This window comes from Hylobates moloch, unplaced genomic scaffold (assembly GCF_009828535.3).
Source record: "Hylobates moloch isolate HMO894 unplaced genomic scaffold, HMol_V3 SCAFFOLD_2, whole genome shotgun sequence".
Classification (NCBI taxonomy): Eukaryota; Metazoa; Chordata; class Mammalia; order Primates; family Hylobatidae; genus Hylobates; species Hylobates moloch.
In genome coordinates this window covers 99,164,198-99,186,400 of record NW_026652277.1, presented here as the reverse complement: position 1 = coordinate 99,186,400, position 22,203 = coordinate 99,164,198, and the positions used below count along the sequence as shown (strand labels likewise).

The 22,203-nt window shown below is 35.5% G+C and overlaps 1 protein-coding gene across 2 annotated transcripts in view; it reads right to left on the bottom strand.

The window, feature by feature from the left end:
* EYS (eyes shut homolog) overlaps positions 1-22,203 on the bottom strand; it is a 2,056,951-nt gene that overhangs the window by 939,132 nt on the left and 1,095,616 nt on the right. For both annotated transcript variants that reach the window (XM_032154320.2, XM_032154329.2), the window contains exons 23-24: positions 17,549-17,673; positions 8,844-8,959 (exon numbers count right to left, since the gene is read on the bottom strand). In XM_032154320.2, coding sequence (XP_032010211.1) covers positions 8,844-8,959; positions 17,549-17,673 — 241 coding nt within the window. The remainder of the gene's footprint in view (positions 1-8,843; positions 8,960-17,548; positions 17,674-22,203) is intronic.

Sequence of the window (22,203 nt, the reverse complement as noted above, 5' to 3'; positions counted from 1 at the left end):
GTTCACACAAAAACCTCCACAGGAATATTTGTAACACTCTTATTCATGATTGTCAAAACCTGAAAACAAAAAAAACTTTAGTAGGTTGAACGGATAAACCACGGTACATCTGGACAATGGAACATTATTCAGCCCTGACAGGGTCTCTCATGCCATGAAAAAATCCTGGAAGGATATTAAATCTCCATTATTAAGTGAAAGAAGCCAATCTAAAAGGGCTATGTACTGTATTACTTCAACTATGTGGCATCCTTACAAATGCAAAACTATGAAGACCCTGAAAAGATCAATGATTGCCAGAGATGGAGGGGACAGAGGAATTCACAGGGGGATCACAGAGGATTTTTAGGGCATTGTTACTATTCTGTATCTACAATGGTGGTTACATGTCATTATGCATTTGTTCAGACCCAAAGAATGTACAAGACCAAGAGTGAACTCTAATGTGAACTACAGACTTTGGGTGATAATGATGTAATATAGATTTATTGATTGCAACAAATGTACACTCTGTCATGGGATGTTGGTAGTGAGGGAGCCTGTGCATGTGTGTGGGGAGGGGTAGGTGAGAACTCTCTGTATTTTCTGCTCACTTTTTCTGTGTACCTAAAGCTCTTCCAGAAAACAGTTTAAGAAAAAAAAGTTACCTAAGCACATGTTGTGGCAGTATTATGAGGTTTACCTGAAAAAGAGGGACATATGCTAAAACCTGAAAGATGAGTAGAATTGGCATAGTGGGCAGGAAGGATTGGAGATCATTCTAGTTAAAGTGTAGCATGTGCAAAGACACACGGCCAGAATTTTGAAGGGAATATTTGAGCAACTGAAGCCTAAATAGGGGGCTACAGTACCGAGTTAGAAGGAGATCAGGAGGAAGTGAGGCTAGAGAAGTTATCAGGAAGGGGCCAAACTGCACATAGCCTTGTAGACTATGGCAAAGTTGTAGGACTTCGGAATGGATTTTGGAATCCAATCTGTTTTTATTTTAGAGAGTAGCTTAATAATATCTTTGTACAGACATGGTGGCTCATGCCTATAATCCCAGCATTTTGGGAGGCTGAAGCAGGATGGGTACTTGAGGCCGGGAGTTCCAGACAAGCCTGGCAACATAGTGAGACCTCATCTCTACAAAAAATATTATAAAAAGTTAGCTGGTTATGCGGACACATGTCTGTAGTTCCAGCTACTCGGCAGGCTGAGGCAGGAGAACCATTTGAGCCCAGAAGTTTGAGGCTGCAGTGAGCTATGATCATGTCACTGAACTCCAGCCTGGACAGCAGAGAAAGACCTTGTCTAAATATATATATATATATATATATATATATATATACACACACATATATATGTGTATATATACATATATATGTATATATATATAATAGTTATTTATCTTAAAAATAAATGGATATTACATTTAGTTATCGATCTTAAAAATAAATGGATAAGATTTACGGCATAGAGGAAAGAACACTGATCTACCAGTCTATAAGTATGGGCATTTAAAATTCTGTGCCCAACTCTCCAGTGGGTTAACAATGTTATCTTCAATATGGTCAAGCTTTTAATTCATCCACATGTTCATGCTATAAGTGAAGAAACAGGCTCAGAGAATTTTCCATCTAATTGAAGTCTAAAATGTTAAGCCATTACTTTTTTGAGTCCATATATGATATTAAATATATTCCAGGTTTCTACCAACTACATTCTTCCACCAGCCACATTAAGCAAAAATCTGATGCATAAAGATGGAAGGTGGGCATTTATTATCTTTAATATCTAAATAGGTCTATGAGGTGGTCATTATTTTACCATACTCCATTTACCAATAAAAACTACTGTTGTAAGAATTTTTTTTTTTTTTGAGTCTCACTCTGTCGCCCAGGCTGGAGGGCCGTGGCAAGATCTCGGCTCACTGCCAGCCCTGAATCCCCGGTTCAAGTGATTCTTGTTCATTGGCCTCTCCAGTAGCTGAGATTACAGACAGCCACTACCACGCCTGGCTAATTTTTGTATTTTTAGTAGAAACAGGGTTTCACCATGTTGGCCTGGCTGATCTCAAATTTCTGACCTCAAGTGATCCACCCGCCTTGGCTCCCCAAAGTGCTGGGGTTACAGGCATGAGCCACTGCACCCAGCAAGTTGTAAGACATTTAGATTGTACATCACAGCTGTGCCATAATAAAATGTAAGGCAACTTATTTTAAATATTCTACTTCTGAAAATATTAAACTACATTTTTCATTATACATTATACTTATTTAATACAGAAAACTTCGCCTTTTTATTAATATTTATGTTTTTATTCTAGTTTGCACCATTTCCTCCTCCAAAACCCTCACATACCTTGCATTACAAAATACTGTAACTGTGTTGCTTAGAAATGCTCAGAACACACATCCCTCCATCTTTTTCTTCCCCATAGCACTCATTGCTGCCCATAAACAAATTAACAAATAAATAAACACAATAATTTTGTTTCTTCCCCCATGCATCCTCTGCTTCTTAGGTGGTAGATTTCATAAAAGCTAGGATCTTGGCTCTCTTTTACCAGAGCCTAATTGATCTGGGGAGAGGAAAATACATTTGTTGTGTATTTTTTTGTTGTTTGTGGTAAAACGTGTCCTGAGAAGCAGATTGAGGCTTATTTCTTATGGCTATTTTATATTTAGCATTCTCATTAGCAGTACTGAGCAAACCCTCAGGGTGGACTTCCACCATGTGGTGCAGATTAAGTTTCAGGGCTTTTAGAGATACCTTTCTAATCCTTAGGAGGAAGCCATTATCTTTTGTCCATTGAGAAATCTTTCCTAACAACTACCTTACTCAGAGTTCGCCAATTGCTTTATTATTTTTTAATATTACTACCAAATAAGTGTCCTAGCTAATGCTTTTATTTCCCTCATCATAGTTTCCTGCATTTTGTACCCAATGCTGACTTCCTTATTATCCCACACATTATTTGTCTCTTCCATACAGCTGAATGTTCTCTTTGGATAACAAACTGAAACTAATTGATTTTTATATTATTTTAAGGATCTGCAAAAAATGGGGCTCAACATATATTAGAGCAAAGTATCAAATTTCACCTGAATAAGAGCATTGTTGATTTTTTTTTAGTGCATTGCAACAGGATGTGAGCCTGTACATTTTCCTTAATTTGAATGTAAGACTAGTGTATACGTATTTCTTTATAAGTTTTCCAAATACATTGTTTTAGTGAGTATCCAAAGGGCGTGTTTTGACTGATCTAAAATACAAATTACTTGAATTCAAATAAGGATAAATGTCAAAACCACAAAAATGTCTATTTAAAAGAGAATTATGAGTTTGTCTAAAATTGCATCTTTGCTTTATTTCCTATTGAGATAATAAATATTTTTTAATAGAACAAGTCATCTCAAACACAGAAAACACTTGGTAAATATTTATTAATAATACTGATGACTTTATCTCATGAGAAAATAAAGACCAGAAACACAGACATACATCAAAATGTTTGTCTGTCTTGCTATACTGGTGTCTTCTGTGTTAGGTTTATTTTGAAGATGACATTTAAAAACTGAATACCGCAAATAGGCTGTCCTTCTGTAGAACTCGGAACCCTTTTTTCTCAGAAAATAGTTTCTCCAGTTTTTCCTCATTTTAATACAAACACAGCTTCCACACTATATAAATATCTGTGTTTTAATTTAAGGGCTGTAATTAACACTTTCATCGACTCTATCATTTACAAAACACAATAAGCCTGACCAATAGACACTCATTGGTTAATGCATGGAGATCAATCTTGTTTGGCAGAATTTCATTTACTGAGGAAGAAATGAGCAGTTCTGATCAAATGAAAAAAAGAATGATCATTTTTCTTGAATTTTTAAGCAAGTATAGGACATTCAAAAATTGTATTCTGTCATTTAAATTCTTTTACAGAACATTTGAATTTCAAAATGATGTAAGTACTTTAATCTTGTTTGGAATCACTTTTGTAATTGGATCTGCTTAAATGAATAATCTTCACTAATTATCAGCTTGTCAGAGATTGTCATAGCTCTAAACATTAAGAAAAACCTGAGAGTTCAGACTTTCAATGTTATCTTCAAAAAATTAATTCTCAGAAATAAAGAAAAAAACAGCTTCCCATCTCCCTATCCAGCAGGGACTATTTACCTCCCACATCACTCTTCATCATTTAACAAGAATAATTGTAGTAATATTAATCCTATCTAATCCTGTAAATATGTAGATGAATTAACATTTTTATATGATGACCTAATGAGTGAAACTTTTAAAGTAGCTTAAATAAAAGGAATCTGGAAAAAAAGTGCCATTTTTGTGAAGATCTCTGAGAAGAGGAAAGATGTTAGAGGGAAGTTCAGGTGAACATAAAAGGATTTAATGTGAAGAGAATTGCCACAAATTGTTAGGTAAAAGCCTTATTGCTTTGAATGGTGCTTTGTTGTTTCATGTTCAATTAAAAATTCAATACAAACATATTTCAATTATTTGAATTATTTGAATGTTCTTTACACAGATTGCATGTGCTATTGTATCAGCTGGTGTAATTAGAGTACACATGCAAGACAATTTTTAATTTTTAATTTTTTACATGTTAATGGAGAATCTGATTGCCAAATTAATAACTTTTGAACAATCCCATAAAGGCTTCTAGTGACTCTGAAAAACAGGACAACCATTCAAGTTGAGATACCTGAGAAGCCTAATTAGAACAATAAAATCCTTTTTTTAAAAGACACATTGAATGAAAGAAAATCCATTCATGTTTTCTTAATAAATATATTCATAGGTCCTTTCATTCTAAAACAATCACAAAATTCTGGGTTTTGGTCTGGCGTGTAGAGAATTTGGAAGTCATCATTCCCATCTACACAATAAGAAAAGCTGAACAAACTAATAATCAACTCTTCTTAGATTTTTAAGAAAATTGAGGTCATTTCCCATTAAAGGAAAACTTCTCCCCAAACATCGGAGAGACAGTCAGGCAGGTACAAAGAATCATAGCTTACCAGAGCAGAAATTCAGAAGCAGAAACCTCTCCTGGAGCCAAAACCAGGGTAGAAAAACAAACTGGAATTGATGAAATGCTGGAGGCTCAGTGTGTACGAGCTTGAGAGTTAGTTAGAAACTACAGGGGAGGCCACTCTTAGGGAATATCCCACACTGTAATGAACTCTGCGTTCAAAAATACTACAGGGTTCTCACAGTGAGGTTTGGAGAAAAATCCCCTCATGCTTCCAGCATGGAGAGGAGAGAACAGCCATTTTGAAGACTCCCAGAGCATTCTGTTCCTCTTAACATGGCTTGTCCTCAAGTGAAACTATTTTACCAGAGCTTAATTGACCTGGGGGAAGGGAAATACCCAACTCCAGCCCTCTGTAGCTTTTCTGTCTCACCTAAGGGAACGGGGTACAGAGAAGCACATTTGAAGGTCACAACCCAGAGTCACAGAATCACCAAGACTGAGACCTAATCATAGGACTGTTAAAGGCTTACCCTCTCCCCATACCTTACTGCCATATCAACAAGGATCTTTTATAACAACAGGAGATTACAACTGAAATAACTCCACACCTCACACTTCTTTAAGAAGAATTTTCTAATGAAAACAAAATACAACAGGCAAGATGAAAATGAAAATATAAGAGGAAATTTTAACCTCTGACACCTATGGCTACAGCATAGCAAAAACAGCCTGACTCCTCGCCAGATAAACATAAAATGTTATGCTACAGGCCTATTTATCTGAGTTCCTTTTACCCAATGCATCATGTCTTTAAATATAAAATTACAAGACACACTAAAAGCCAAAAAAATAAAAGAAACAGAGTGAGCATTGAAGTCAGACTCAGGTATGGCAGGGAGTCTGTAATTATCAGACTGGGAATTTAAAACAACTGTGACTAATATGCTATCAGCACTAATAAAACAACCTTAACAATGATGACCAAAATGAAAACACATGTACAGATGATCCTCGACTTATGGTGGGGTTACATTACCATAAACCCATCAAAAGTTGAAAATATTGTAAGTGGAAAATGCATTTAATACACCTAATCTACTGAACATCATAGTTTGGCCTCGCCTACCTTAAATTTGCTCAGTACACTTACATTAGCCGACAGCTTGGGCAAAATCATTCAACCCCACACCTATTTTATATTACAGTGTTGAATAGATCATGTAACTCATTGAATGCCATGCTAAAAGTGAAAAGCAGAATGGTTGTAGGAATGTTCAAAATACCATTTCTACTGAATGTATGTCACTCTCGTACAATCATAAAGTCGAATAATTGTAAATTAGTGACCGCCTATATTGTGCTCTGTGCTCTTAGGAATACTGCAACGTCCAGCCTTATCGTTGTCCTTCAGGAGTTTACAGTGTTTCAGAGTTGACAGAGAAATGAGCCAATGTTTCAACAGAACGTGATAACTGATGCAATGTTTAGTCTCTTCCCATCTATTCTAGTGCTAGAAGGCCATGACTTACCCCCTGTACATTGTCAACTCTCCACTATGGACACTGGTTTCATGTTCACCTACACTCTGTGTACACACTTTATTTTTAGTACTAATGCAAATCAATTTACCTTTTTTCTAATTCTTATAACTGCTTTATTCTTAAGACTCTCTCAAGTTTGATGTCTTCCTGTGAATGAAGTACCCATGAAGTTTCACATTTCCCCATGATTGTGATTTTTATTCTCTTAATATCCCATTTGCACTCAAGATTAGTGGGGGAGGGAAAAATAAACCTAAAGAGTGATTTTCTAATGTTTTTATGCATTTTCCATACGTGTATCCATTTCAATATTTTATTTCAATATTTACAAATTTAACTTGCTACAAATATTTTATCAAATATTTTGAATATTTGATTTTCTGATAATTCAGCAGATTATTTTATTTTCTATTCCAATTAATAATTTGCATGTGATTTTCAAAAGTATATTTCTTAGGAATATCTAATTTAGAGTAAATACATACTGCTATAGCATTGGCATGAATAACATTTCAATGTTAAAATTCTTTTTCAATAAACTGAATTTCCCCTATCTTTAGCTACTCATTTTAAAGTATAACTAATGCATTAGCAAAAGTTGAATCTCCCTCATCTCATTGTAGCATTTCACACAAACATTATCTCTTGCTATGACGAGTTTTAAATTTTGTTTCAGCTTTCAAGTACTTAGAGAATGGTTGCAAAACTATCCATTTGAAATTAATTTAGTAAATGGCTTACTAAAATGTAAATGCATTATGTCTATAACATTTTCTTCTATTTAGTAGACATGTGGTCTTATAAAACTATATTTTCCAAGATGTTTCTATTTCTAACATATACTAATGTATTTATCCTTCAGATTTGATTTTTTTATTAAAGAAAGAGCTCAAATATTAATAGATTCATATTTCACATGTGAAAGAACATATACCAGGAGATTAACTATTTCAGGAAGTTTTTATAGATATTTGGTAGTAAATTACTTGTTTTTATGAAAACATATCATATACAAAATAAGCATTGATTTTCTAAGTTATTTAGATTTCTACGTATCTAAGGCTGCACTGGCAGAAGACGCAGTTAAATAAAACACACATCTCAGTATTTTGCTCTTTATACTGACTCTTTGAGGAAGACATTATTGGTATAATCTGAGGTGTCAGAAAAATAACTTCTTGGTACCAACTAACTTCCAATTTAAGTATCAGAGCATCTGATATTTTTCTCCAAAATCTATCTCTTTTGGAGCAGTAAGAGAAAATCTTTTTCCTAGGGCAAATCCAAAATTAGAGAATTCTCAGAGAAAGCAAGATACTTGTTTGATCTCATTCATATCCCTCTAAAACAGATGAGCCCTGGGAATGTCCTTTAAGAGGGAACAGCATTGGACTGAAGCCCAGGTCCTTCTACAATTGATTTTTCAAAATCTTGTGTTCGGCGACAGTTATTAATTATTTTTTTGTATGTAATTCCTTAACCTCATCTAGAGACTCTTGGTTCTGGTTTCTCCTTTCTGATCTTTCACTTCTGAGAAGGAGTTTCTAGCTCCATTTACACTTCCCTTCACACTTGTTCATCTTTTATACACACTGGCCAGATGCTTGAAGTATAATTCTTTATTCTTGCACCGACTCTAGTCACCTGACTATACCCCGTCTCTAATTATTTAGCCTTAATCTCAGTGAAGGCTGGTCCAATAATGATATTTATAAATATACATTTAAAATTTCTGATAACACATTCTTACCAATTGCTGTTTTTTCACTATATTCATGGGCTGCAGTCAGTTTAAATAAAAGACTGTGGTCAAATGCTATTTTTTGATAGAGAAATTTTTTACCAAGGAAAGTCATTTCTAGTGCTAATGGAGTTCAGGCCAGTTCAGACTTGCTGAGGAAGCAGATTTGTCCTCCTCGGACATACAGTATGCTGAGCCCAACTCTGGAAGTAGTACTATGTCCTTGGGCAAAATAAAAGTTCTGCCAAGACCCTGAGAGTATTAAGTAATTTCTCCACTGGCATCCTCCTTCCAAATGCATTAACACATTAAAGGCCAACACATTAAGTCACTTGCACCTTGGCGTGTATCAATTTATCAGAATGTTTTTCTTATGAAACAAAGGACTGAGGGTGCAAGTGATGCATGGACAAGAAGGGAAAGAGGAATGCTGAGAAAAGTGTAGCGTGTACAGACAGAGAAGGAGAGATGAACTGAAGATTCACTACTCCAACCTTACTTTTCACCATGTAATTTTCTACTATTTACTGTGTATCAAAGAGAATAAAAAATTATTACAACCACAACCACCAGTAATCTTTACCATAAATCCAGGTGTGCATAAACATGTCGAGCCAGGTTCATTTTCCAAGCAGAGTTCATGAACACATGAGTTGGGAATGCACTCAAGTTCCTTCTCACAGTGGTGTCCAGACCATCCTGTTCAACAAAATTACAAAGCAGATATGCAATTTTTAATGATAATAAAAACAGTTATGCTAATAGCTTATATTTATTGGCTTTTACTATTTGAAATAATTATGCTAGATGTTTTGTACAAATTACCTCAGCGTATCTTCATGATCAGTTTAACAGGTAGCTCTTATTCTATCTCTATTTAGTTCATAAGAAAATTAAACTCGAGAATAAATAACTTGCTCTAAAATCACATAGTGAAGTATAAATGAAAGTGAGTACATGTATGATATGTCTCAGCTCTTATCCGTGGTGCCATTCAACATTACATATTCAAATGTCTTCACTTATTTTACTTTGGAATAAATACATGGAAAGCAATAGAATAAAGACACTTAATAATTCCCTTAATATGAATCTTAAATTCAGAGGAAAGTACCTACTATAGATATCTAGATATACAAAGTTTTTTGTAATACTTGTAGTATTACAGTTAGTATTTTACACTCAGTATTTGTTATACTGTAGTTCTATAGAATATAAGTATTGTGTCTATGTACATTTGGCCATTGGCTGTAAGAATTCTCATTAAACATGACAATCTAAAATTTTCCAAACCAAAACACAGTTCGATCGTATGTATTTTGTTTGGCTTTTGCTAGTCAAACATTTTATTATTTCCATCATCAACCTATCAACCAACATTGCTAAGTACTCCATAAGCTAATATCTCAGCTATGATTTACTGGGTAGATATTAGGAACATTTTTTTAAATCATTGATTCTTTCCTATCAGATAATTACTTCTCATGAATCTTAATATGCCTAACATGTGAGCCACAACATCATGTTAACCTAAGTATACCCTTCTACATAGGGACAATGGGTCTTTACAGGCAGCTCTCACTGCTCACTGACTATGCTTACTCTAATTACAACTTTTTAACTTTTCTTTATTTTTCTATGTATTGTCCAATAGCATTTAATCTGAACCCTGGCTGTTGGGAAATGTAAAATTTAATTATTGTTTATACTTAGGAAGATATTCTGATTGTTCTTCCCTGATAAATTGTAACAAAACAATTAAATACATATTTTGATATGTGTTAGAACATGTATTATGTATTAGGAACATGTATATGTATTAGGAACATATTAGAAATGATTTATTGAAACACTTCATTATAAGAAATAAATAGGGCCTGAGTCTAAAAGACATGGCAATGTCCACATCAAACTTAGAAAGAGCTGCCAAGAGACTAAATTTATCAAATCCTCATCCAAGACTCTTTCCACTTTGCAATGCTCTTTCATGTGCTGAGCTGATTCTGTAGGGATCTCTACTAAGGAGGCTATAAAAGGTGATATGGAAAAAAACATCTTCACAGGGTTTATAAAAAGCCAATATTACTTTGTTGAGTCTCACAAACATAGTTGAGTCTCACAAAGATATTATTGAGCATAAAAACATATTGCATAAAAATACACCCTGATAACTGCTCTTATAAAATTCAAATGCATATGAAACTTAGTAACATTGCTTAGAGATGCATACATATATAGTAAAACTCTAACAAATACTAAAGGAATGCTGATATAAAATTCAGAATAGTTACTTCAGGGAGTGGGGTGTTCCTGCAGGGATAAGGAGGTGGCGAGAATTATTGCTAATATTCTATTTCTCAGAACACATGGTAGTTATACACATTTATTACAGTGTATTTTATATTTTTTATATATTGTATCCTCTTCTGATTATTTCAAAATACATTTTAAGCAATTAAAATGACATAGTTTTCCTTTGCTTCTCATACTGTGAAGAACATGATAAAGCTTTAAACCATAAGACGGGAAGTGTAAAAGAAAAATTGCACTGGGCCAGTTATACAGACAAAGAAGACTTCATTCAAGAGTACTGCAATAGGAGACAGAGATTTTTACAATAGAGAGTTTGTATTCAACCCCACTAAAATAAACGGGAGCAGGAGTATTTTTAAAGGCCGGATGAGCTAACGGAAAAGTACCAGGGGGATGTTTGGGTGGGTGGGAATTTGGTCAATTTCAATAGGCCACCTGTACTTGCTGACTGTCTCTTACTGAAGTTAGGCTTCTACTCTCCCAAAGAGACTGGGAAATAGGGGCACTATTTGTCTCGTTCCAGGGTTACATTTTGTTTTGTTTTGTCTTTCATTGTTGTTGTTGTTGTTTTGTTTTGTTTTGTTTTTGAGACAGGGTCTCGCACTGGTGCCCAGGCTGGAGTGCAGGGGTGTGATCACACGTCACTGCAGCCTCAACCTCCTGGGTTCAAGCAATCCTCTCACCTCAGCCCCGGGAGTACAGGATTACATTTTTGAAGCAATGACTCCCAGGTCCTTGGGAAACAGCCTGGGAGAAGATTTACATCTCAAAGAGACAGAGAAATAATTTACAAGTTTTCTAAAGTAAATGCTGTACGAAAAGGGAGATCAGGCCCTAGAGTCCGGAAGAAGTCTGTCTAAAGCCTGGTCAAACTGAGAAAAACATAAGGCTGTCTTGGTCAACGACAACAAACAAGGATAGAAAATAAGTTAGTCAAGATTCATTACAAAAAACAGAAATCACTCTAGTTATTTAAGCAAAACAGACCTGAATAATGGAATTAGATGCTTACAAAATTATCAGAAGGAAGGAAAGCTGTAGGAGTATGACTTACTGGGAGATGTCCCCTCAGTCAGGATCAGGAAGATGAGAAATATACAAGCACTCTTAGAATTTTTGAGTTCAAGAGCCCATTGTGCTAATCCAAGCAAGGTTGATTACCAGGCAGCTGCCATTTCAATGCACCTACGCACTGAAATCGTGACTCTACAGTGAGATCTGCTGCAAAGATCCACATAGCTCCATGACTTATTTTACCAGAAGAATCTGCTAAGACTCCCAGAAATGGTCTCCATCAGAGCCTTCAGATTTTATGTATGTTTCTTATTGGCGGAACTCAATTATATTTGCAACTCCAGTTTTGACGGAGTCCGGAAATTGTAGTTTTTAATACTCTTGCCTCTGCAGTACAGGAAACCACACTACATGGGAGTGGATACTGAGTGTCAATCATACCCATTAGTATGAAGAAACACGTAAGGTGAATAGGTGCTTATTCTGGTGTGGGACAAGGTAATGGTAAGAAATGAGACCAGAATAAGAAAATACAAATCAGGCAAATAAATATTTATTGGATATTTTTTAATGTTCAGAAACAAAATATATTTTCTTTTGAGTCTTACGTAGGTTTTATGTTCATTCTTAATAAGGTAACCAAATATTCAGAAAATAGTTTGGTAACTGAAAACAAAAACCAAAAATTGTCATTAGCAATCTAGGAAAAGTAATCAAATTATTATGGTGTTAAATAATAGTATTAACCGAATGTCTTACATATAAAATAAGTAAGTGTGTAAGGAATAAATGATTGAAAATAATTGTAGTGCAAAATAAAGACAACTTTAGGTGATGCATTGCAATAAAATTAGAGTAAATTTTTACTAATTTTTTTTTTTTAGAGACAATCTTTCTCTGTCACCCAGGCTGGAGTGTAGTGGCATGATCACAGTTCACTGCAACCTTAAACTCCTGGGCTCAAGGGAGCCAACCCACCCAGCCTAAAACTAGAGTGATCTTAAGTTGAAGACTAAACCAAATCTTTAAATACATTGATATATTCAGCTAGAAATATTGACCAGTTTTAATATTACCGTTCTATAACATAACAGTTATAATACTTTGAGTTTATGAATGAAAATAAATGTCACTACTTCTAAGATTTATATATCTTATTTTCATTTCATTTTCCCTCTCCGGCAATAGTGATTTCTATCTGATGTTATGAATATAAAATAAAAATAAACCTAAACCAAAAATAATTTTGTCTAACTAGTTAATATATTATTTAGTAATTGGATAACATAAAATTATTTTCTCTTCTTAGTCTAACTCTAGAATATGTAAAAAAATTTTACACGTACATCTTCATGAAAATACAATAGTACACTCTTTTATCTCATAAGGATTTCTTTACTTTTCACGGAACTTGATTTAAAAAAAGATTATTCTGTATCTCTTTTGTTCTAAATGCAGCCGCCTCATCACTGACAATAACTGTGGCTACTGGTGGCAGATATTACCTATGTTTGTTTCTCTGTTTTCTTGCCCCAAGGATAGTGCAGCATTTCTGCTACAAAATGAACAATACTACTTTAAGAGCAAAATATGCATTTGAAGTTTGCATCACCAGCAATATAAACACCACTGCACCCCTGCTGGGTATAAAAGGTATCTGGGGACAGTGACTGTCCAAGGGATTGTGAACAACTCTGAGTGAATTTGGGGTACGCAAACTGTTCCCTATCACTTTCAATTTGCTCTTCGTGGGATAGCTCTGATATCACTTACTGGGTGTTCTACATTGTTAGATAACACTATACATGGTACTATTTTGGCTGAAAACATACTAAGTGTGTTTCCATTTCTGTAAAAAACATCTGAATACCTATATTGATACTTCATTGGAAATGAGCTCAAAAACCCATTTAATTCCCTATATAGGTACAGGATGAACTCTGTTATTAGGACTGTCCTAAATGATGTTCAGGTTGTTTCTTGCACAAAGCATTCATGCAAAGAGGATGAGTGAGGTCTGAAATCTAACCTGAGCTCCACTTGTCAAGTATTATACCTTGTTGGCTTGGAGGGAGCAGCATATTTATATGATTTTTCTGCCTAGAGATGGTGGAGGGCTTTATGCTTACCATGGCCCTGTCATGACTGGACAACACTGGCCATCATAAATGAATTGTACTTTTTCAATATGTGCTGAACACTCCCCAAGGACCGATTATGATATAAACTCTCTACTAGGATTTGGTGATACAAAAATAAACAGCATTTACAATGTCTTCTAACCCACTTATATCCAGTTTAAATTTCATTGTGTTTTGCAGAATGTCCGGTGGGGAAACCAGTATTTAGTTTTTCAAACTGTGTTCTGTTCAGAATGTTGCAGGATTCATGCAGCTCTGTTTGTACTAAAATGAAGAGGGAAGTGAGAAAAGAGATAAAACCTTTTGGCATAGAGGAGGAGTTACCCAGGGTGACAACCATGGAGTTGTTGTTAGATAAAGACAAGAGTATTTTGATAATTAGCAACATAATATGAATGTAAGAAAGATTTCCACAACTGAAGAAAATGGCAATGATTTATAGTGTTTAACCGATTTAAAGACAGAGGAATACTTAGTGTAGTTTTCTACCTGGAGCTGTGTAAGATAAGGATAATGGCATGACTGAGATCAAAGCCTAGGAAAGAATTATCAAAATTATTTAAGGCTTTTTAAAAATGAATGACAGAGAAGTAGACATGCGTAAATGAAATGAATCAGCCTTTGTGTCTTTCTATGGCATTTAGGAGAAAGCAAATTGCTGTGGACTACTCAGAAGAGTGAAAAGTTTTATATTTTTCTAATGGAATCTTTTAAAGACAAAAACAGATTTGGGTAGGAGACTTCCTGAGAATTCTCACAGTGTTTAGAATTGCTAACATCTAGACTAAGCTGAACCACACTGATTGATGTTATTGGGGAAGGCCTTTGTTTTTTAATGATTGGACAATTCAATTTTTTACTGTAGTAAGCACATTTAACATGCGCTCTCACCATTTAACACGTTAACTGTGTAATACATTACTATTAACTATAGGCATGATATTGTACAGATCTCTAGAATGTATTCATCTTGCATGACTGAAACTTTATGGGGAGTTTCTCTTCACCAGGATAACATTTTGGGAGAATATGAGAGATGATGAATGCACAAGTGTCAGTGCAGACTTCTTAGGTGTGAATCTTAGCTTTGCCACTAACACGTTGTGGGACATTACCCAGTGGTTCTGGGACTCTGTTTCCCTATTAGAAAAATTAGATAGGTAAAATGAGATTCCCTTTTCTTGATGTTATGAAAACTTAATTAGTTAATACATCTAAAATAACATGGTGTCTATGCAGTAATACTGATATTATTATTATTTCCCAAGCACATACATGCCAAAGAACTCACACATTTGATCTTCGAAATATAAAATTCATATACAGAAGAAAAGTGCTCAAAAAAGGTAGAATTTTCAATAAAAATTATAGAGAAAAATTAGTATTCTATCAAAATCAGTTCCTTTTGGGGATAAAGAGTTAATTACAAAGGGACAGCATGAGAAAATTTTGGAGGATGGTGATTAACTGCCTTACTGTGAGGGTGGTTACACAACTTTATGCATTTACCAAAGCTATAAAATTGTACACAAGAGAGTTAATTTTACTGTGGGAATAAAAACACCCTGAAGCCATTAAGAAAATGAGAAAGGGATGAAGAGTAATCTGCAGGAGCAAGATTATTCCTTAAATATCTTTAAAGGGAGGATGGATTGGCATGATTAAGAGCTATGGCTGGAGCAGAGACAGGAGTGCCGGGGACGTGTCAGTAGCATTTTCCAAAAATTTGACTTTTTCATTTGTCACTTAGTTTTCACTCCCATAACTAAGTTGTGAAGAGTGTAAGTAACTCTTAAGTCAAAGGGATCAGCAGATTTTGAATAACGCCTAGCAATACAGGTGGGTATCATTTTGAGGTCTTCTGCTTCCCAATAGGGATCTGAAAAGCAGCCTGAACGATTCAACAGCTTAAAAATGTCCTCATGCTTGCAAGTGAATCCAGAGTAGTGGAATCAACTTACAGCAACAAAACTAATCTAGCACCTGTAAGATATTAACATGAAACAGAAAATGAATCTAGTAGTTACAAGATAACTATTGTTATGATAAACAAAATCTACATGGGTATTTTACTTAACTGTTTCTGTAGAATTTATTGTTTATGCTAGCTACCATAGAGTATTAAGTGTTTGTGGGCACAATAAAGATATTTTTTGCTTGAAAGAGGCAAAATGTTTGAAATGGTATTCATTTATTATGTAAGAAAACTGTAATTTTATTCTACTAATTTTACCTACAAGAGTTCCAGTTTTATGTACAGGTGGCTATTTCAAAAGGGAAGTACAAAGTTCTCCAGATGTTCTATGTGACCAAATAAAACCTAGTACTAGTAATGAATGTTCAAAAAACAGAGTAGGTCTATGAGTGATGTTTAACTTCTAAATAGTATGTGGGTGACACTCAGTTGATAGGTATTCACAAGTTTGTATGACTTCACATAAATCCTATTAGTCCTAATACTCACATGGCTATTATATCCGTAGTGGGCCCAATAACCAGAAGCCCAGAACCCTAGGGTTTCCACAGGCTTTCTGAAGTCTTCTGTGAGGTAGGTAAATAGGGATTTTTTTTTTTTCTAAGAGATGAAGTCCTGCTATGTTTCCCAAGCTGGAGTTCAGTGGCTATCCACAGATGCAATCAAAGCACATCTCAGCCTCCATCTCCTGGACTCAAGTAATCGTCTCACCTCAGCCTCCCAAATAGTTGGAACGATAGGCACGCTACTATCATGACTGGCTCAATAACTTTTTTTAAGTGACCAGAAATATCCCCTACATATATTCCTGAGAAATTACTGCTGCTCGAGGAAATTTAGGCTATGAACATCCCTTTTGGGTTAACTGAATGTTGAAAATAAGATGAGTGGCAGAAGATGTAGGAAAAGAGCAACAAATCTGAAGTTAGAGAACTAAAGAAAAAAGAAGGAAAAAAATTCGTGAACAACAATCACATATATCAATATAGACCTAAAGGAATATGATCAAAGGTAGAGATGGCCAAAAAGACGAATTTTTAATGAGCGGTTTTCTTAATCCATTCAAGACTGCTATAACAAAAATACCACAAACTGGGTAGCTTACAGAAAACAGAAATTTATTTCTCACAGTTCTGGAAGCTGCAGGGTACAAGAACAAGTTGATGACAGATCCTGTGTCTGTGGAGAGGCTGCTTCTTGGTTCTTAGATGTTACCTTCTGGCTGTGTCGTCACATTGTGGAAGGGGCCAGCTAGCTCTCTAGGATCTGCTTTATAAAAGCACTAATCCCATTCACAAGGGCTTTACTCTCATCACCTAATCATCTTCCAAAGTCCCACCTCTTAATACTATTATATTGTTGATTAGGGTTCAACACATGAATTCCAGGGAGACACAAACATTTAGACAATAGCAGCAATTATTCCTTGAAGAAAACAAGTTTATTCAGCTTGTCCATCTCCGTGCTGACAATTGTTGGAAGAAATAATAATGTCAATATTAATAAGAGCTGACATTGATAAAGTGCTTGCTGTGTGCCAGACATAACTGATACAAAGATCAGAAGTATGAGGCTTACATATGTTTAGAAAATCCATCAATAAGGTATTATACTCTAAACATTAAGATTTCCTGATGATAGCCTAAGTGCTTGCTTTCTAGTATCATACAACATTCATTTCATGTTTTTAAAGAATGATCATTGCTTAAAACTTGATTAATAGCCAACAATAGTATTGGTGGAGTGGATTGTCAAAATTGTATTATACATACATGTACATATACATTTACATAAACATCTATATTATTATGTATGCAGTATGCTTATTATTTTTTAAATAATTACCTGGTTGGCATTTGCAAACATATCCATTGATGTGATCTTCACAATCTGCACCATGTAGACATGGCGATGAAGAGCATTCATTTATATTGATTTCACAAAATTGACCAGAAAATCCAGGAAGACATCTAAGGAAAAAAAATGAAAAAGATATTTGTATATATTATACACATGAGCACTATCACTTTTCATCTTGGGATTCCACCATTCAAACATGTTTTCAGAGCTGCAACAACATGTAGCTGGGAGCCTTCCTTGGGGTGACAATGAGTTGAATTGTGGCCCCAAAACAGTGTGTCTAATACTTACCACTAAATATCTGTGAATGTGAATTTATTTGGAAATCGGGTCTTTGCAGATTTAATTAAGTATCTTGAGATGAGGTCATTCTGGATTAACTCGGTGGGCTCTAAATCCAGTGACAAGTGTTCTTACAAGCACAGAAGACAGAGACCCACGGGGGAGAAGGCCACGTGAACACGCACATAAAGATTGACGTTATGCAGCCCCAAGTCAAGGAACACCCAGAGCCTCTAGAAGCTAGAAGAGGAAAGATAAGATTTTCTCCTAGAGTTTTCAGAGGGAACCTGGCCTTGCTGGCACTTTAGTTGGACTTCTCTCCACAACTATGAACAAATAAATTTCTGTTATCTTAAGCTAACGAGTTTGTGGTAATTTGTTACGTCATTCCTAGGAAACTAATACAGAGATTATATTATTGCATGTATCTGCTTAAATCCAAGTGAACTGTTTGAAAAGAAATAAAACAGAGGTCTCTAGGAGACTCTTAAAATGGAGAAATTGGGGGCATGTCATGAAAGGTATGCTCCATAATTGGAAGAATAGATATGGAAAGAGTCAATAGGTCAGAGACGATTGTACTTCCTCTTATTTTTTAGGGATGCTTTAATATAAACCATTTAGATGTCAGCTGTTAAACCATGCTTCAAGAACTGATGGAGGATCCATAATATTGATTAAAGTGCAATGTCCATAGCTATAGATACAGATTTGTCAAGTGCCAACAACATGCAGGTATTTTATGAATGCTAAGAATACAAACAAAAGTAAAACTCTGCATCTGCCTTCAAGAAGCACTGAACCCAGCTGGGAAACTAGACAAGTAGCCGACACAATTATATGATAAATGCTATAATCAGCATATAGAGAAATGTATTTTTATCATGGCAGAGTATATGCAAGGGCAAGAATAAGAAAAGAGTGTGAGTTAATCCAGAATTTGCAATTAGTTCTGAATGGCTGAAATATAATGTGGGAGGGCACAGTCTGGGGTGATGCTGATGAAAAAGGATAGATTCAATAAATAGAAATTAGATCATTATACAGTATTGGATCACAAGTTTTATCACAGCTAATATTTACTGAAAACTTATTCACAATATATAACTTTACCAAAGTCACAAGCCTAGCAAATTTGCAAAAGTAGAATTTATTGGTCTGTACTAATCAGCTAGCCAAATTTAGCCACTCTGTTTTACCTGGATACACAGTTGCTTAGGTGATATAAAAATTACGTTCTGGTTTTCACTGCAACTGGGTCTACCGGGCTGAAGCTAGGTAACTATGAATTTTAGACCATCCAGAATGTTAGTAACCCCACTGTGCTAGATTCTGACCTAGCTGAAGACTTTCTTGACCAACAAACAATAAGACGTGCTTTAGGGCCGGGCGCGGTGGCTCATGCCTGTAATCCCAGCATTTTGGGAGGCTGAGGAGGGTGGATCATGAGGTCAGGAGATCGCGACCATCCTGGCTAACACGGTGAAACCCTATCTCTACTAAAAAAATACAAAAAATTAGCCGGGCGTGGTGGCGGGCGCCTGTAGTCCCAGCTACTCAGGAGGCTGAGGCAGGAGAATGGCGTGAACCCGGGAGGCGGAGCTTGTAGTGAACTGAGATCGCGCCACTGCACTCCAGCCTGGGCGACAGAGTGAGACTCCATCTCAAAAACAAAAACAAACAAACAAAAAGAAAAAAAAAAAAGAAAGAAAGACTTGCTTTAACTGTGTGTGGATTTATGGATGGTCTGATTTTGCACTGTCAAGATGAAATCTTCAGTATTGAACTCCCACTGCCACAGTGAACCTCCCCATCTTTGTAGCAAAAAGAAACCCACAGCAGTGTTTTTTTTTTTTTTTTGAGAGGAATTCATCACTAGTGGTTTACTCTTATATGCAAAATAAACTCAGAGCTCATTTTGTCAATAATCAAAGTGTTCATTGTCTTTCCTTGAATATCGTAAATTGTTCTTCAAAAATGCATTATCAATATATTTATTTTATTTATTTTTGAGACATGTTCTTCCTCTGTTACCCAGGCTGGAGTGCAATGCAGTGGCCCGATTATAGATCACTGTAATATAAAACTCAAAGTAATCCTCACACCTCAGCCTCCCACATAGGACTACAGGTAGTGTGCACCATCACACCTGCCTAATTTTTGTGTGTGTGTTCATTATATAAAATGGACATTTCATCTGTGTCCATTATACAGAATGGGTCATGCTATGTTGCCCAGTCATATTATCAATTTATATTCTTGGCAGAGTTATCTAAAATGTCCATTTGTCTACGTTCTTACCTATGAACAATATTAACATTTATTTTAATTTTCATTGCAAAGAAAAAAAAACTACTTACCTAATAAAGATTTTTTAAAGGGGATAGTTTTAAAAATTTTTAATATAATTTGTATTTTGCGATAATTTTAAGGATAACAGAAAAGTTGCAAGGGTAAGGCCGGGCGCGGTGGCTCACGCTTACAATCCCAGCACTTTGGGAAGCCGAGGCGGGCGGATCACGAGGTCAGGAGATCGAGACCACAGTGAAACCCCGTCTCTACTAAAAATACAAAAAATTAGCCGGGCGTGGTGGCGGGCGCCTGTAGTCCCAGCTACTTGGAGGGGCTGAAGCAGGAGAATGGCGTGAACCCGGGAGGCAGAGCTTGCAGTGAGCCGAGATTGCGCCACTGCACTCCAGCCTGGGTGACAGAGCGAGACTCTGTCTCAAAAAAAAAAAAAAAAAAAAAAAAAAAGAAAAGAAAAGTTGCAAGGGTAGCCCAGAATGTTCTCATAAACTATGTATCCAGTTTCCTTTATTGTTAACATCTTACATTTACATGGTATGTTTGTCACAAATAGTGACACAATATTACTACATTATTACTAACTAAAGTCTATGTATTATTGCAGTTTCCTTAGCTTTTATCTAATGTCTTTTGTTTCTGTTCAAGAATCCTATTCAGAATACCACATTCCATTTACTTGCATATCTCCTTAGGCTCCTTTAGACTGTAATATGTTCTCATGCTTCCTTGTTTTTGATGACTTCGACTGTTTTGAAGAGCATTGGTAAAGTATTTTGTAACCTATACCTCAATTTAGGTTTGTTTAATATTAGTCCCATGGTTACACTGGTGTTACAGGTTTCTGGGAGAAAGGCATCATAGAAAAGGCTCTCATCACATTATATCAACATTACTCTTTAGAGGGAAGTTGCTTTGCACATCCCACGCTTAACAGATGAGAAGTCACGCACACCTCTTTAAAGGAGAAGTGCCTATATAAATAATCTGAAATAATTTCTTCATATATATTTTTAAAATCTTTTCTGGAATTTTGAGTGAAATGGCTTTGAATCTATAAATCAAGTTGTAAGAAACAATATCTTAATAACATTGAGTTTTTCAATTTATGTTAAGAAATATCCAGTTACATGTATCTTCTTTGATTTCTTTCACTGATATTTTATAGTTTTCTACATAGAGATATCATAAACATTTTATTAGATTTATCCCTAAATGCTTCATTTTTGTTTACTGTTCTAAGTGGTATATTTGTTTTGTTTTGTGTTTCTTCTTTCCAATATTCCAGTGTTCATTACTGGAAAGCAATTGACTTCAGTATGATGATCTTATATCCTGCAAACCTTGTTACACTAGCTTATCAGGTCCAAGAGCTTTTTTCAAATGTAGTAGAGGGTTTTCTACAGAGAAAATTATCTTCTACAAAGATAATGATTGCATCTGTAGATAAAGACCATTCTGTCTCTTCCTGTTCAATCCGCATACCTTTTATTTCTTTTCCTTGTCTTATTGCACTCAGCAGGACTTCTAGTAGGACATTAAATAGCAGTGTTGTGAGAGGAAATGTTTGCCTGTATCAAATCTGAAGGAGAAACGGTTTAGTTTTCATCATTAAGAATGATGTTAGCTATAGGTTTTTAAAATGTAGCCTTTATTAGGTTAAGGAGGTTACCTTTTATTCTTAGATATTTTGTTTTTTGTTTTTGTTTTTGAGATGGAGTCTCTGTTACCAGGCTGGAGTGCAGTGGCACGATCTCGGCTCACTGCAAACTCTGCCACCCGGGTTCAAGAGATTCCCCTGCCTCAGCTTCCCAAGTAGCTGGGACTAGGGGCGCACACCACCACACTCAGCTATTTTATTTTCTATTTTTAGTAGAGACGGGATTTCACCATGTTGGCCAGGATGGTCTCCATCTCCTGACCTCGTGATCCGCCTGTCTTGGCCTCCCAAAGTGCTGGAATTACAGGTGTAAGCCACCGCACCTGGCCTATTCTTAGTTTTTTTGACAGTTTTTATGAGTGGAAATTAAGTTTCGTCAAGTGATTTTTGTGCA